The following is an 18,027-nucleotide window of genomic DNA, read 5'->3' as shown; positions in this document are numbered from 1 at the left end:
TCACTGAAGATGAGGGAGGCTCTTGCTTAAAATATTTCTCCAGCCACTCATCTTTAATCACCCCGAATTAGCTGCCTTGTCACACGTGCGTACAAAATAACTTCATGCTATTCACAAGGTAGGTTCATTCATTCACAGATATTTGTGTTCATTCATTCACAGATATTTGTGGATCACCCACTGTCTGCCAGCCCGGGACAGGGCCTTCAGCACAGGAGCGAACAGGGAGACAAGCCCCACCCACTGGCAGGCAGCCGGGGTGATGGATTGGCAGCCGGGGTGATGGATCACTCTTGGAGCTTGTTTCCTCCTCTTGCTAATCTTTGTTTTCTATTTTCCTAAGTGACTGTGGCTTTTTGTAATTTTTAACAAGCTTTTTAAGTGCTCTCATAAAAACCACAAAATGAATGTAGTCTTTGATAACTTTAGTTGCTCAATCAGAAAAACAAAATCCCCCAAGCTAATGTGGAAAGCCTCAGTTCTAAGACAAGGCAGATTTTTAAAAAAAAATATAACATTTGGGTACAAATGCAACTAAAATGTTTGTAAAAATAGTGGCACATTGAAAAGTGCTTTCAAAGTAAATTTTATACTGCTGATGGAAGTTAGTGCTGAAGATGGTGACCTGGTTTTGATTCAGACTTGAGGTCAGTGGTGTATTCCAGGTGTTATTCCAAGTGTTCTTCCTGCTGGTGAGGGGCCCCGTGGGCTGGTTAGCTGGCCATTGTAACTTAGTTCTTTAGATGGGTATCCCTCTGTTAAAGACAAAAAGAGGCATTTCAAATTAAGTTTCCTGGATAAAAGATTGTCTTGCTCACTCAGGAAATGCAGCAAACAGGTTTCTTTGGGTTAAATTATCCTAAGAAGTTTCTTGTTTCCCGGGGCCTGATGGCTGAAAGTAATGCAGGGGATTTTCGTCTGTCTACTTCTCCCAGCTCTCATTCCTTTTTCTGCTTTACAGCTGACTAAGCTTCTCATTGATACTCCGCAGCATGGCCTGCGGTACCTGTTCACCGTGTCCTGGCTTCTCTCCTGCTAGGTGTTCAGGGTGAGGGGGAAATGCGATGTTGGTCCAGGCCAGCTTCTGGGAAGCCTTGCAGCCTGATGCGTAATAGCTGTCCTCTCTCTGATTTGCCTGACTTTTTACATTTAAAGTTTGCATCTTTTATTTTAGCTTCTTTACATGTAATTTTCCGTTCTACTTCGTATATATCGCACGGTCAAGGAAGCTTTCCATGTCAGAAAGGCTTTCCTTTCGTGTCAGAAAACCAGTGTGTGATCACTTTAGTAAAGAGCAGAGGATTGACATCCCTGAACACTAAGTGTTTCTTTTCTGGATAAAATGTTGCGTATGGAAGATGCTGCTTTTGAAAAAGTTTGTTCTCACAGATTTCTTTTTTTCTTTTGGTGGTAAAAAACACAAAATTTACCATCTTAACCATTTCTCAGTACTCACAGACTTCTTTTTGTACCCCTGCTGTGTGAGCGCCTATCACAGTGGTCCTCTTGGAAACTCAGCAGCAGGTTTTGGTGAGCGCTTCTCCTGTGAACTTGGCTATGGGGTTGGGGCGAGCGCGGGGCCCTGCTTCTCATGGTAGTAAGACCGCTGCAAATAAGCCCACGCCTCCGTGAAGCTGCGCAGCGGGGAGCTGGGGCGGGTGGGACCCTGGGGTGCTGTACGTTTCCTTGGGGAATTGTTCTGACTGCCAGTGGTCGCCTTTGTCTTGTAACTGTTGCCCGTAACAGAGCCCTACTCTCTAACTCCCTTTACCCAAGTAATCTTTCTTTGGTCTGCTCTGTGTGAAACCTCCACGAAACCACAAGACCCTTTTGTGGGGTTTCTGAATGACTGAACTGCATCGGGCTGTAGGATGTGACTGTTCACAAGAGTTGATACACTTTGTTCTTTAGAAAAATGTCTTTTATTAGACACATTCTCCCTCTCCTTTTGAATTGCTCTCAGAAAATTGGCCAGACACCCACCTGCAATTGATCTTGGGTTCTTGAAGTGGAATCATTTGCAGCAGGGTCTGCGTCATCCACCATGTCACTCGTAAAGAGCCCTCTCTTCCTCGGGTAGAACTGGCCCCAGAACTCCTCTGGGAGCTTGGTCATTCAAACCAGGTGTTCGCTGTTGTCTCTTAAGAACTGTATGTTCTTGTAACATGAAACTACCTCATTATAGTGCACCAGAGAGGGGATGCTCTGAGGAGCGCTGGGGTGAGAAATCCCCAGCCTTGGGTCTGTTTTAGTTACTGCCATTAACTGGGTTTAGACAGAGTAACAGTATAACATGGTTTCTCCAGAAAACATAGAAAGTAAAATTCTGTTCTGTGTGGTGATTGTGGAAGGTTCACGTGCCTGCAACCAGAAATGAGTATTTCATTCTTTTGGGTGAAACATAGCAAAATTCAGGCAAAGGGACCCTGGTTTCATTCTACTAGTTGTCCGTGCATCTGGGTCATTGGTGTTCCCCTGGTAGCCCTTTTTAGCCCTTTTAGAGCGACATGGGGAGGTTTTGGAGGGGGCAGTTCATTGGTGGTGTCCGTGGCCCGTGCTCCAGTTAAGGCCATTTTACTGTCATGCTTATTAGTCACCACATTTATTTATTTATTTTTTTTGTGTGACGGAGATCAGCCCTGAGCTAACATCCGTGCTAATCCTCCTCTTTTTGCTGAGGAAGATCGGCTCTGAGCTAACATCTATTACCAGTCCTCCTCCTTTTTTTCTTCACCAAAGCCCCAGTAGATAGTTGTATGTCATACTTACACATCCTTCTAGTTGCTGTTTGTGGGACGCGGCCTCAGCATGGCCAGAGAAGCGGTGCGTCGGTGCGCGCCCGGGATCCGAACCTAGGCTGCCAGTAGCAGACTGCGCACACTTAACCGCTAAGCCACCGACCACCACATTTATTTTTTAAAGGTGAAAGGCAGAAAGATTTTTTTTTTAAATCTACTGATGTGAATTTCACAAGAGTTAATGTGAGTCATGGAAACTGAGATTTTCATGAATTGCAATCCTAAACTAAATGCGTGTGGTAGGGAGCCCATGATAGATGTCCATAAAACACACAGAAGTGAAAAAGATACTGTGAAAACTTTCACAAAATATGTTTGGAAAGGAAAAGTGAATTTTTAAACTAAATAAATGGAGTGGTAACATAATAATGAAATTGGGTTACTGGGGGTGGAAATGTCATTGAAAGCAAATTAAGACCTCAACCATACTTAATGATGTGGAATATATTATCTGAACTTTTTCTAATTAGGAGTTTAATTCTTCTTAAAAGCAGGAATAATTTGCATTGCTTCCTCAAAATAGTTCTTATAAGTGTTTTATGCAAAAAAGTATTTTTTTAAATTAGCAAACCTGTTTTTAAAGATAAGTTTTGTAATAAGCCGTTTAAAATATTCAAATATGAGCATTGAGACAGAAATCCATGGGGCGCCTCCTCTCTGGACTAGAAAACATCCAAAGAGGGCGTTTCCCTCTAGTTAATCCTCCCCTTAAAGATTGGTGCAGGAAATTCTTATTGGTAAAGTCAATTGATTCTTAGAGGTAAAGCCCAGAAGATATGATATTTTTTTAATGATAATTCTAGCACTGTTTGAAAACAGATTCTTCCAGTACTAGATTCTATTAGTAAATTCTCCTAAAGCCTTTAAAAAAGAACTTGAACTCAGTATGTGATTCTCTCTCAGAACAGGCTTGATTTTTATTTCTTAACGCTCTGTCAAGTACACAGATGTTTCCAATAGTTTTTGATTACTCTGTGAGGGGCTAAAAAATCAGTGCCAGGAATCAAGTCTAACTTAATCCTCCTCCTCGGGCAGCCCCTATCTCCCTTCCCACCCTTCCCCCACCCACAGACACATCATGTGGCTGTGAGCAGTCTGGAAAATTAATGAAACCCTCAACAGTGGAGCTGGCAAAGGGCTGGTGTCCTGAAGTTGTGCTCTCCAGGGCGGGGGTGGAGAGTGTCGAGGCGGCATGATGGGTTTGTGGTGAGGGGTTCGGGCAGGGGGGCACACTGAGCCCACACGTGCACAAGCAGGCTCGCGGACGAGCCTCATCATGGGAGAGCTGCAGCAGCAGGAGGGGGTCTGTGGGAAGTCGGGTCCTGTGGGGCCTTGGCGAGCTGGACCCTGTATCAGGGCCTGCTCACTGGTCACGGTTTCCCCGGGGCAGAAACATTCCTCCTTTTCGTTACAGGGATTAACCGCTTCCATAACCTGGGGTTCCACCAGGAAAATTCTCCTGGCTGGGCCTCTGCCTTTAACCTTTAACATTAGCATCTTCGATTGTTCACAGAGAAATGTGTAAGATTTAACATGGTTTTCCCACAGAGAAATTGGGAAAATTTAGAAGGGGATTAAACGTTTGTGAAAAATTTCCTTTGTGGCCTAGCAAAGGCGATTTATTTTGTGGATATTTGTGCTTTGTTATGGAAGAGTTTTGTATTGTTTCTGCTTTCTGTGGTTATCTGTTAGACATGTGTTTCTTATTCTGAATGTCTAAACTATCTCTTGAAAGACAGGCTATTAGAACAGGAGGGTAATGAACAGCATGGAGCATGACAGAGGCCACAGACAGTCCTCAGCACAGGCGGGCGGCCAGGGGACACTGCAGGCCCTGAGCCCATGCAGGAGGTGAGGATTCCCAGTTCTCTGTGAGTGGATTGGTACTGGGCAGCCTCTCAAGAAGAAGGATGTTCCTTCCTCCCCCAGCTGCAGCCCCGCTATCCACTCTTCTGTCCTTATGCATTCTCTTTGCTGATCCCCAAAGGGGAACAGAAGACTGGACATGTCCCATTGAACACAACAAGACAGAGTTAGCTCCTGAAGTCCCAGAGGAAAGGCCTGGTTTCGTTTAGGTTTCTCAAATGCAGTGCCTTCATTTTGAGAGCAAACTTATTTTACCTTTTTCACTTCAGCAAATGTTTGACCACTCACTGGACATAAAGCCCTGTATGAGGTGGGCTTCAGGAGAAGCTCTGCTCCTCAACAGCCTCCTCCTACAAACCGTGTGCCTGCTGTTGTTGGCGTGGGGCTCAGCGGTGACTGTGACAGGCCCAGTCTCTGCCCTCGCAGAGCAGGCCTGGAAAGTTCACAGGAGAGTGAAACAAACCTGCTTTGTGGTGCCAAGGGCAGACACACATACATAACCCAAGACACGGGTCATTTCAGAATTGAGATGTAATTTGTTTAAAAACAAAGTGCTAAGGATATTAGATACAGGAGCGACTTCTCAGAGGGATTTGTTGTGGGTAGAATAGACAAAGTGGGGACATGGGGGCTCTAAGCAGAAGAGAGAGCAGGACACTGCATGCAGGGTCACCTCTGAAGGAGCACACAGGTACTCTGGGCTCTGAAACACCACTGAACATTCCTGGGAAGGTGGGCTGGGACCTGCTTGTGGGAACTTTGAATCCTGGGCTGAGGAATTTGTGTCTAAGGTATTTGAATAGGAGGATGGCATATTTGAATAGGAGGTTCCACATTTTAAAAAGGTAGATGGCTTGGGAGGCCACTGCAGAAATCCAAATGAAGTGATTGTTGTGGGCGTACAGAGGAAGGAAGTAATCAGAAAGACATTGTAAAGTCCACCTGACAGCATTCAGAGGGTGAAAAAGAGTGAGATTTTTTTAGCCTGGGTGACTTGATTGTGATACCATTACCCACAAAAGGCAACACTGGAAGAGAAGCAGCTGGGGTGGGAGGAGATGATGAGTCGTGTCCCAGAATCACTGCTTTGGAGGGTTAGGGAAACAGCAGGCTGGGATCCCTGTTTGGGAGTAATCAGCAGAGGGCATGGTTATGAGCCCGCATGGGGGAGGAGTGGACAGACAGGAGACGTGGAACCTCCTGAGGCCGCTTAGATTAAGGGCCAGAGGGGGCAGTCCAAAGACAGGGAGCTGGTGTAGGAGGGACGTTAATGAGCCTGTGTATGAGCCTGTCCCCAAGGAGTGGACAGTCTAAGGGGAAGGCGTACCAGGCACAGGCCACAGAAAGCCAACGGTCAGGAGAAGGCCATGCCCTGTTCTATGAGCAGAGGTCACGGCGTTGATGTATCTTTATGGAATTCATGGATGTGCTTCAAGGGCACATCCCTTGAACTGGTCGAGTTTCGATGGAAAATGGGAGTGTGCTTAGTGAGAGGAGAGAAAAAGAGAAAAGAATCTCAGGCCAGAAAATACACAGCATATGGGAAATAAGCCATGTCCACAGAGCGTATGGAATGGCGTGCTGAAGCATGGAGTAGGAAGAGAGCCTGGAAGGAGTTTGGGGTTGGATGGCAGAGGGTCAAGAATGTCGCGCTAGGGAGTAACCTGGAGGGATGGGGAGCTGCCCTTGGAGGGTTTTGAGGTGGGAAAAGGCGTGCTGTGCCCGAGTTTCCAGATCATGAGCCCCGTTGCCTTTTCAGTCTCCCTGCTCTGTGGCTGCTCCATCTCGAATCCAAGTGGTGTTGAAGAGCTGGCACGCTCCAACAGCACAGGACGCTCACACACCAAGTCGGAACTGAAGTCGTGAGCAAAACGATCTCATTTTATCACCGCATTTCACAGTCGTTGTCCAAGTGGCCTTGAAGCAGGGTTTTTACAGGTTTGCCCTAAGTTAAAAAATTAGTACAGTAGTCCCCCCTTGTCTGCGGTTTAGCTTCCGAGGTCAATCTCGATCCAAAAATATTATTCCAGAGTAATATCCTGGAATATAAAATTCCAGAAATAAACAATTCGTAAGTTTTAAATTGCGTGTCACTCTGAGTGGTGTGATGAAATCTTGGGCTGTGCGGCCTGGGATGTGAATCGTCCCTCTGTCCAGTGTATCCTGCTGTATACGCTACCCAGCCGTTAGTCACTTAGTAGCTGTCTGGGTTATCAGGTCGACTGTCTGGGTATCGCGGTGCTTGTGTTCAAGTAGCCCTTCTTTTTTTTTTTTTTTTGTGAGGAAGATCAGCCTTGTTCTAACATCTGCCAATCCTCCTCTTTTTTTGCTGAGGAAGACTGGCCCTGGTCTAACATCCTTGCCCATCTTCCTCCACTTTATATGGGACGCCGCCACAGCATGGCTTGACAAGTGGTAGGTCGGTAGGTCGGTAGGTCCCGGGATCCGAACCGGCGAACCCCGGGCCGCCGCAGTGGAGCGTGCGCACTTAACCACTTGCACCACCGGGCCGGCCCCCAAGTAGCCCTTCTTTTACTTAATAATTGCCCCAAAGCCACCTTTATTATTGGTTACTGTTGTTAATCTCTTATTGTGCCTAATTTATAAATTAGACTTTATCATGGTATGTATGTATAGGAAAAAAACAGTATATATAGGGTTTGATACCATCCTCGGTTTCAGGCATCCACTGAGGGTGTTGGAATGTATCCCCTGCGGATAAGAGGGGGACTAGTGTATATAACACTTTTTGAGGAGGGACATACGTTTCAGGCACAAAAAGATTTGGACACTCATATGAAAAACCGTCAGATTCTGACAATGAAACACTCAGAAAATGATAATTATATGTTAGAATGTGGAAAAGTAAATAGCTATCTGTGTGATTCCAGAGAGAAATTATGGGACAGCGAACCTTGAAAGCCCTCACAAAGGCGGTATTTGATGCTTTTCACCCAACTTCGAATGGAAAGTGAGAGTTCCCGGCCCAGTTCACAGCCTCCCCTGCTGAAGGCCCCGTGGATCAGGCTCGCTGACGTGTCCCCTCTCCCTCCTCAGCTCTCTGGTGGCTGCGAGCTGACTGTGGTGATCCACGACTTCACGGCCTGCAACAGCACTGAGCTGACCATCCGCCGCGGCCAGACCGTGGAGGTGCTGGAGCGGCCCCACGACAAGCCTGACTGGTGTCTGGTGCGGACCACTGACCGGTCCCCCGCCGCGGAAGGCCTGGTTCCCTGCGGCTCTCTGTGCATCGCCCACTCGAGAAGCAGCATGGAAATGGAGGGCATCTTCAACCACAAAGGTAGGCATTCACAGGGCGTGGGGGGCAATGACACTGCCTGTGGAAATGACACTGGTGCTCTGTCCCCACTTCTTTGCAGCCTTGCCATAGGTATGATCCCTCTTTGTCACTCAGGCTTCAGTCCGTCATCACTGTGTCTCGGGGCCTCTAATCCATCAGGAGCTGAAGTGGGAATGAGGATGTCACTGTTTACTCAGAAATAGTGAATGACGGCCTCATTTCCCAAGACAATGTAATAAGATATCAGTTTAGGGAAGGAGAAGGGGGCCGTTCTTTTTGGGCCAGTGTTCGAAAGTGGAGAAGTCAGGGGAGGGACTGTTATCCAGGTGATGTTGAAACAGGTAGGGGACGTGGGACTGTATTCAGCATCTCCTTAATCAGGTTTTCACGTTGTGGATTCTTTGTTTCTTTTTGTTTTTTTTTTTGTTTTTTGTGAAGAAGATCAGCCCTGAGCTAACATCCATGCCAATCCTCCTCTTTTTGCTGAGGAAGACCGGCCCTGAGCTAACATCTATTGCCGATCCTCCTCCTTTTTCTCCCCTTTTTTCCCCCTCCCCAAAGCCCCAGTAGATAGTTGTGTGTCGTAGTTGCACATCCTGCTGGTTGCTGTATGTGGGACGCCGCCTCAGCATGGCCGGAGAAGCGGTGTGTTGGTGCGCGCCTGGATCCAAACCCCGGGCCGCCAGCAGCGGAGCGCGCGCACTTAACCGCTAAGCCACGGGGCCGGCCCTCTTTGTTTTTTATTATTGTTAAATGCTGGAAAATCAAGCATGCAGGCCCTGAGAGTTTAACCACACCGTCTTTGTAGCTTTGTAAAGTATCTCAGGACATCCCAGACTCCCCCAGCTCCCTGCGTGGAGAGGGAGTGGCCCTGAGAGAGAGGCTGGCTGAGTCTGGCAGGGCTCAGTGTTAGGGCTCTGTGGCTGCGATGAGAGAGGTGGCTTTTGAAAGAAGTGCTTTTAAACAAAAATAACAGGGCATTTGAAGAAAGCAGCGTTTGGCATTCTCCGGTGACTGCTTTACATAAGGGTAACTGTAGCAAGACTGCTTTTCCACATGTGGATGGATGGATCAAAAATGGGCTCCCAGTGAGAGGATGAGACTCTGTTTATCCTGAGTGTCCAGCACGGTAGCCACTGGACACACTGGCTACTGAGCACTTGAAACATGGCCAGTCTGAATTGAGACGTACACACTGGATTTCGAGACTTAGTATGAAAAACGAATGTGTAATTATTTCATAGTCATTACATGTTGAAATGATATATTTCATAGAGTGGGTTAAAACATATTATTAAAATTAATTTCACTTGTTTCATTTTTTTAAATGTGGCTACTAGAAAATTTTAAATTACGTATGCAGTTTGTACTATATTTCTGTTGCACAGTGCTGGTTTAATCTTTCATCTTAGTGAAAAGCTAGTTTGAGACTGTAAGCCCTTTTAAGGAACATTGGTCTATAGCTTCTAGAAAAGTGCAGAATGGGTAGAGTTTATATGCCTTGAACCGTATTATGTCTCAGTCTTCATTTTTCTGCAATACTGGCAAACGGCTGATGCTTCCAGATTTGGGGGTATGCCATTTGTTTCCCTTCTGGAGAGAAGAGCTCTATACTCTGCCAGTCAAGTTCTTTTCTATTAATTTTGGAACATTCCAGCTGCTCCCTTTGTTTGTCCTCTGTGCCCTCTTTGCCTTCGTCACGACACGTCCTGGAGCCCATCCTCTGGCTGCGGAGGGTTAGTCATTGCACGGAGCTGAATGAAGCTGCACAGGATACAGCTACTGGTTAGCTCACCTCATTAGTCACAGGCCCAACTGGGTTCCAGATCCCTGGGAGCCTAACTGTGACCTTATTGTCACCCCAGTAGGAAACTAGAGGAATTTGGCTATTATTTTTCCCAGGAACACAAAGAGAAGGACCGAGAATTTCAGATTTTGGCCAGAAGTCGAGGGTCCGCTCTCATTTCTGGCGAAGCTGTCGGAGAGTCTGGAGCATGTTGGACTCCTCTCACGTGGCACTGGAGTTCACGTGGAGACTGGGCTGGGCTGCCAGAGTGTTTCCAAAGTTGCGTGAGATATTTCAGTCCTTGAGTTTGACTTGAAAATAAAGTACAACTTTTTTTCTCAAGTTCAGCTGTTATACAGAGGAGCCCTGGTGAACTTACATGCTACAAATAACACTTGTTCTGAAAGATTTCTTTTTATATGTGCCTTTCCCGTGGCGTGTTCTTTACCTCCTGGTGTTCACAATTGCAGACTAGCCAAGAGGAAAGAACTATGTATTTATCACACTTGACTTTGTCGTGAAAACTTCTTAGGGAGGTTGGGTTTTTGCTTGTTTTTAAGTTTAAGTAACATTTTGTTCTCTGAGCCTTGTCCTCTGGTATTCTGTGACGATCTAGCCCCTGAAAGGTACTCCCTGCCCCTCACAAACCCTCTGATGCTTTCTCTGTACTAAGAAGGTGTTTCTTCATCGAGTAGAACCTGTTGTGAACTAACAGCTGGTCAGGGGCTCAGAACTTCATCCGTTTTTTCGTCTTTCCTGCATCTTTATTTTTCCTGTAATGCAAGGAAATTCTGAAGATGATCTGTTCCCTTGCAGGGTTAGGACTTGGGCAGTAGATTGGGGGAGGGAGACTCTTCCTTTGGGCTCTGACAAGCCTCTGCCAGAGCATCCTGTCCAGGTTCAAGTCCAGGAAATCAGGCACAATGACCAGGGTCTCCATCTGGGAGAAGAGGCCCTCATTAAATAGTCAGGGCAACAAAGGACGAGGATCTGGGTTTGAAGTCCACAGCAAGACACAGAGACTCTGGGAGCAAGAGGCCACTGGCCCCTGGGGAAGCGGGAGTTCTTGCTTTGCTTCTGCTTAGCCTCACAACTCTCCTTGCTCTTGTATAAAAAGGACGAATGCCATTGTGATTGTTTATATATCGGTGAGTGCTAGGCTATTGGTGCCTGTTTCTCACACACATGTGCTCCGCCCACATCTCATTTCAAGCCCGTTTTCACTTGGATAGCCGTGCTGGGCTTGAAGGATACTGCAGAGAGGAGTTAAATATGGCCCCTTCTCTCGAGAAACCTGATGCCCACCACTGTAAAAGAAACCAAGTGCTCATAAATTCCACGTGTTCTCATTGTCCGTCAGACTTCCAGTTACAGCCATGCTTCAAAACCACCAAGGGAACCTTGGCTCACAGTGAGTATTGGGCCCTTCTCAGCTGATGTGGGTATTTATACTCATAGCTGCATTGCAATTCTTAAAATATCTTATCATTCACAACCAAATAAATAGACATTTGACTTTAATAGGCATGTTTTTTACATTGGAAATTTAAGTTGTTGGACCACAGAGTTATGAAAAGACTTGAGGCGTTAAGACTGAGAAAATTTGGGAACTAGAGATTAGTAAATGTGCTCCTTCCTCCTGCCTGGAAGGTCAGAGAAGAATCAAAGACATTTAAGAAACTATCTTTAGGGCCGGCCCCGTGGCTTAGCGGTTAAGTGCGTGCACTCCGCTGCTGGCGGCCCGGGTTCGGATCCCAGGCGCACACTGACGCGCTGCTTCTCCAGCCATGCTGAGGCCACGTCCCACATGCAGCAACTAGAAGGAAGTGCAGCTATGACATACAACTATCTACTGGGGCTTTGGGGGAAAAAATAAATAAAATTATAAAAAAAAAGAAACTATCTTTAGAGATTAACAGCAAGTGACTAGAGACAAATACACAATGACAATTTTCTAACGTCCATGAGTTTTGAAGTGTGTGAAAAGCGAGACAGCTTGCTTGTCTGATGTTGCCAAGGGAAGATCCATAAGAGTGATGGACATCCTTGGGGAGAGGATAAGAATAGTACTTATTTAAAAGAAACAAGAAATATAATTGCACAATTTGTTTTTCAAGGAGATATATTTGTATCTGAAACTAGACTCCAGTATGAACACTATTCCATTGGAAAACGCTTTCCATTTTGTGGGAAAGGTCCATTTAGGAAGATTGCTATTCAGGCAGTCTCTGTCGACAGGCAGCTTTGGTGTTTGACGTTCATTCTTGTCTTGCTCTGGCTGCCATTCTCCCTTTTTCACAGCATCTGAGTCACAAATTAACCAGACACCAAGCACATTAGAAAAGACTAAGGATTCGGCAAATCCTTGTGCTCATCCGGTCTGATTTATGTTTGTGGTTTATACCATCTACCATTACATCAGGATCTCTGGGGTCGAAGCCTAGATGTGGAGGTCTTGTATCTGTGCCCCAGCGAGTCTGACATGCAGGCAGGTTGAGAAGCAGCCCCAACACTCCCTTGTCTATAATGCATTGATTTACCGCTAAATGTAATTATCTTTAATCTCCTAGTAAATCCGAGGGGTTTTTCTTTCCCACTATCTCAGTTTATAAAACTTGTCACTTTTCTCTATTTGTTTACTTTGTCTTGGTCACAGAAAGTAAACAGGAGTATCAGAAATGTTTATATTTCCAACGAGGCCAATTCAAAACATCCCACTTTTTATGCTACCCTAGTCTGAGTAGTTCAGCTTTCCTCTTTCTGCACAACCAGCTACCATATGTGATAAGTATCTGAGAGTTTAGTTCCAGGGTTCAGGGGATAACCCAGTGAGCAGTGAGGGGGGCACTTGATGGGCAGCCAGGCCCAGAGTTGGTGTCACTGGAGTGGAAAATAGTAAAAATAGAATGGTCTGTATCAGTAACCTGGACAAAGTAGCGTCGTGTACTTTCTGCAGGGCGCATGTCTAAAGTACACAGTGGCAGTCTTTTGACTGTATTTACTTTTTTTAAGGGTCGGACGAGGATCCATTGTTAGTTTCAGGAAGTTTTCCTATTGTGCTCGTGCGGCTTGTTGCATCTGAAAAACGGCTGGCGTGTCTGTGTTGCAACACTGCGTGGCATCTAGACTCTTCTACCACGCGGACTGGCTCAGTTTGATGAGTTGAACTTGGAGAGTCACTCTGAGCCCTCACTGAGTTGTGTTTGGCTAAAAGGGGACTTTAAGAGAAGACCTTTCGGTAGTAACAGGGATGTTTATGGTTATAGCTTTGAGAAGAGGCTGTGGGTTGAACTTGCAGATTTCTGTTCTTCAGGTCGGGAGGACCTCTTAAGTTTATATTTCTTATGAGGCCTTTCTGAATAAAAGCCAATTCCACACCTCACCCTTTCCTTATGCTAACTCATAAGAGATGGCAGGCGGCCTTTCTGCTAGTTCTTTGATATGTTTAGAAGAAAATACCCACTTACAAACCTTAGCCTTAACCTCTCTGCAAGTTGTTTATAACGTTTTTTTCTCCTTTGGATAGCATATAGCTCAGGACTTGCATTTTATTTCACAGAAGTTAAAAGGCATGATTTATTTGTTCTCAATTCTTCATGAGAAAAACAAGGGAACAAAAACATGAGAAGTAAAACATTTTGCTTGCTGGCCACTTGAGCCTCTACACTCAGAGACTTTAACTCCGCACACTACATTTGCTGAAAACAACATACCAAAAGTAATCCTTCATGGTTTCTGGTTCACCACAACACTTACAGAAAAGCGGACACCATCAAACTCAGGTCTCCATCTTGACCAGACTGGCTGCAGTCATGAAAGAGACGACCCAGGAATTATTGTTCATAAATGCCCTGATACATTATTGTTAATAATAAAATGGGGCATTTTCTTTAATCCAAGTTAAAATTAGGAAAGAGATATTTTCATGGGAAACTACCCGAAATGTAGGTTTGTCTGTGGCCCCACCCTGGGCTGCCTCCTTGCCTCTCCCGAAGCTGTCTGCCAAGGTTTTCCTATCCGTCCTCCTCTCCACCTGAATATTTGACTCTCTACTTGACTGTCTTACCAACTTCTTCAAACCTGGAACATTCAAATTCCCTCTCCCCCCACCTCTCCAGAAGTGGAAATGGCCCCACTTGTTCACACGGAAAATGGCCAACACACTTGAGGCTCTCTTCACTGCCACCACATTTTTTCTAATATGATAAAATTTACCATCTTAACCACTTTTAATTATATAGTCCAGTGGCGTTAAGTACATTCACAATGTTACGCTACCATTATCACCATCCATCCACAGCACTCTTTTCCTCTTCCCAACTGGAACTCTGTGCCCATTAAACACTAACTCCTGATTCCCCCTCCCCCCAGCCACTGGCAGCCACCATTCTGCTTTCTATGTCTATGAGTCTGACGACTCTGCATAGCTCCCGTGTGTGAAGTCATACAGTTTCTCTGCTGTTGTGACTGGCTTAATTCACTTAACATAGTGTCCTCAAGGTTCATCTGTTGTAGCATGTGGCAGAATGTCCTTCCTTTTTAAGGCTGAATGAGATTCCATCATATGGATTTGCCACATTTTGTTTATCCGTTCATCTGTCAGTGAACATGTGGGTTTCTTCCACCTTTTGGCTGTTGTGAATAGTGCTGCTATGAACATGAGTATATAAATGCTTTTAGTGCTTTGGGGAATATACCCGGAAGTGGAATTGCTGGATCATATGATAATTCTATTTTTAATTTTTTGAGCACGTCCATCATATTTTGTTACCTTTATCTCAACAATATATTTCAAATATATTCTCTTTTCTCCACCTCCCCCATCACCTCTTGCCCACCAAATTTCCAGCCTTACTTCTCACCCTCTCTTATTGCAGCTAAAATACAAATCCAATCATACTACACTCCTGCTTAAATTTCTTTGGTGACTTTCCATTGGTCATAGAATAAAATCCCAGTTTCCTAACGTGTTCCACAGGCCGTGCACCTCACGTGTGCACAGGTACACACACGTGTGCACGTGCACACACACGTGTGCCCACACGTGCTCTCTCCCTTCTCTTGGTGTGGTACATCAAGTAACAGGGTTTTTTCTTGCTCCTTACCTGACACTTCCTGTCCTATCTCACCAAATAAAAAATGAAAAACCCTAAAAAAATAAAAAATAAATTTATCCAAGGAGTCTATGGAGGTGAGGGGAGAACGGAAAAAATCTTGGTCCAGTTAAGGAGTCTTTCAGCACAAAGGCTAACATCAGGGTAACCCGAGAAAGACAGTCCCAATGAGATGAACTCCAAGGACCACTAAAGACCTTCAAGGAACAGCATGGGAACTCATTGAAAGTACTTTAAATCCGACTTCAGTAGGACTGATGGGTGCAGATGTAGTGCTAAACTGGACGATGAGGTAGAGGAGGTACAAATGACACAGGCTTAAACAGCAGCATTGATGGGGGAGGCAGAGGACCTCCTTGTACGGCCAGCACGGGAGAGAGCGGTAGACGGAGAGCATGGACCCTGGCATCGTGGGGCCCAGAGGGGAGCTTGGAATTGAAGCCTGAAACCATGGGGGGTTTTAACTGGGTACTGCCTCAGCAGGGGGATTATGGGCAAATGAGTACAGTTCATTATAATCTCTTTGTTGAGTTCTGTTTTTTTAACTTTAAGGATACACACTTTATATAGATTTATTCACTGAACATTACTCAAAGTTCAGAGAAAGGGACATACTATTTATACCAGGGGTTACTCCTCAGAATCACTTGTGATTTCTTAGAATGAATGAATGAATGTGCCCAAACCTCTTGGCTGGAGGTTAGAAGCTCCACATTTGATCTCGGGGTACCCCTGGCACAGCCACTCTGTGGGTATACAGTTAGGATGTGTTTGCCTTGAGGCCCGGATTGCAGTGTGCTTGAGCCCGTCGTCCTCCTGCAGGGCGGTTTCCCCACCTCGCCCCTTTCTTCAGCCTCCTTGTCTAAACATCTGGCCCTGTGAGATTGTGACTGCCTGTTTACTCGTGGCCACCCTGCCACCCCCCGCTCCCTAGCTTTGGGAGAAGGCCAGGTCTGTCCCCTCAGCTCCCATGTCCCTTGGTCCCCGTGTCGTACAGATGAGACCAGGTGACAGGACTTCGCCAGAGGTTTGCACAGAGTGGAAGGGAAGAACTCAGAAGGCTACCCCACCAGTGTGTCCTCTCTCAGGAACTCCAGGCTCAGGCCTCGCCACCTGCGTTCCTGGTCTGTGCCCATCGTCAGGGTTTGGCTGGTTCCCAGCTCAGAGGGTATTTCAAAGCTGTTTCTCTCTTCTGAGTACAGGCAGTTACTAAGGTTCCTCACCCCCGTCCAAAGCACTTGCCCAGTTCCCAGGACAGTGTCAGCCCAGTGCAGGGCTGTCCTCTCCTTGTAGAGGAAGCCTGGCCTCTACTCACAGGGCCTTGGCCTCATCCTGTGCTCTCGACCCACTCCCCTGCCACCACCAGCACCCAGAAATCAGCAGCTCTGCAGAGACTGAGGTGCTTCTCCACCTTCTCGAGAGATCTGTGTGGTCACGACAGAGCCCCCCGCCCACAGCCTCTTCCATTTCCCCAAGTCTGTTGGGGATGACTTGGTTTAAATTTGTTCAACCCAAATCTCCTCTTTCCCAAATCATGAAACACTCTGCCCCAGAGCTGCATCTAAGTCTCCTACCTCTTGTAACTGCTTAGGACTTTTAAATGACCTAATAAGTTTTCGAAAACTGTAGGACATTAAAAGGCTTTAGTGGCGTTAAAAAATTTAGTTGAATATATTGTGATTCTGGTGTATTTGGACGTTTGCTTAATACCAGATTGCCACTGTTAATCAGAAAACACACCCCAGGCACACCAATGCATAGACATTTCAAACCTATATCTGCCCACATAGTCTTTTAAAATATATATAATGGAAGATCTATATATTTTCTTTAAAAAATTAGCCTGGAAAAGCGCAGTTTTTAGTCTATTTCAACAGCTGCTAATGTAAATCCCTGTGGGAAGAAAAACTGAGGAAGGGGGAGTTGCACCACCAACAGAGACATGGTCCTCTCCTGAGCCCCGTGTAGCCAAGACTAGAGGAGCAGTCCCAGACCTGTGATTAAGGAACGTTTTCTGTGCAGTGTGTAATTAGGGAGCCGCACAAGTGGGCCGTTACTCTGTTGCATGCCTCACGTTGGAGGTATTTTCATGTTCCAACTTTACATTAAAGTGTTTATTAAACCAGGAAAAAACCATGAGCAGGTATTGACACTATCCATATTAGATGATCACAAAATTATATATATGGCAAAGTCATAAACAAGGAACAAGAAAACCGTCTTCCCACACTGGCTTTATATGGCCATGACACAGTGTTTAGGGAAAGAAATATAATCAGGGAGAAGAGATCATCGGGGGAAACAGCAGTGTGCTCGGGTGACTCACAGGCTGGCACCGGGTGGCTGCAGGTACGGGACAGAGGTGTCTGCTTCCTGCCTCTCTGTGGACTCAGCTTTTTTAACTGCCTCATGTCTGACATTTGTAGATAGCAGACTTTACTACTTATTAGACAAACTGGGGTTTCTCTTTTAAATTGATTTGCTCTAATTAACATTTGCAGAAGCTGTGAAAAATTACAGAGAGATGATATGTTTGGTAAGAGATTGTTTAAAAAAGTATAGTGTGCTGGTTTTCATTAAGTATTTTGAAAATGAGTAAGTGCTGTACATGGAGGGAAACAATTGTATATTTCAATCAGGGTAAGTTTCCACGACTTCGTAGATCGTGACTCGGAGGACGCCTGATAAAATAGCACCTAAAGCATGTGCCAGACAAACCGAAGTGTGTGTGTGTTGCCTCTGTGTTCCTTTCTCTGTGCAGAGAAGCAGGAGGCAATTTTGTAACTGTGTTCCCAGAGCTAACTTTCCCATAAACAGTTAAAATTTTGATTGATAGATTTGTCTGTAGATCCTGAGAGCTGAGCTGGAAATGCAATGAGAAGGGAAAACACCTTCACAGATTCTGGCTAATTCTGAAGCATCGAGCCCTGAAAGTTTTTGAATCACGTGTCCTGGATCAAATCTGATGAAAGCCATAGTACCTGTTCCCAGAAATACATACATAGGTACACAACTTTTGCATTCAATTTCAGCAACCCCACATTCAGAAATTATTTTCTAAAGAAGAGAAGAAAAACCAAATTTTAAAACTTTTTAGATGTCTCACATGGTTCAAAAATAAAACCGTAAAAAAGTATAAACTAAGAAGTCCCACAATCCCAT

At 45.5% G+C, this 18,027-nt stretch overlaps 1 protein-coding gene across 4 annotated transcripts in view; it reads left to right on the top strand.

Annotated features, from left to right (window-relative positions):
- Positions 1-18,027, top strand: part of TRIO (trio Rho guanine nucleotide exchange factor) — a 355,129-nt gene that overhangs the window by 264,115 nt on the left and 72,987 nt on the right. For all 4 annotated transcript variants that reach the window (XM_058564328.1, XM_058564327.1, XM_058564329.1 and 1 more), the window contains one exon: positions 7,722-7,965. In XM_058564328.1, the coding sequence (XP_058420311.1) occupies positions 7,722-7,965 (244 nt within the window). The remainder of the gene's footprint in view (positions 1-7,721; positions 7,966-18,027) is intronic.

The sequence above is a fragment of the Diceros bicornis genome, chromosome 20 (genome assembly GCF_020826845.1).
Source record: "Diceros bicornis minor isolate mBicDic1 chromosome 20, mDicBic1.mat.cur, whole genome shotgun sequence".
Taxonomy (NCBI): Eukaryota; Metazoa; Chordata; class Mammalia; order Perissodactyla; family Rhinocerotidae; genus Diceros; species Diceros bicornis.
Note: the sequence above shows the minus strand (reverse complement) of the source record. Positions and strands in the feature narration are given on the sequence as shown.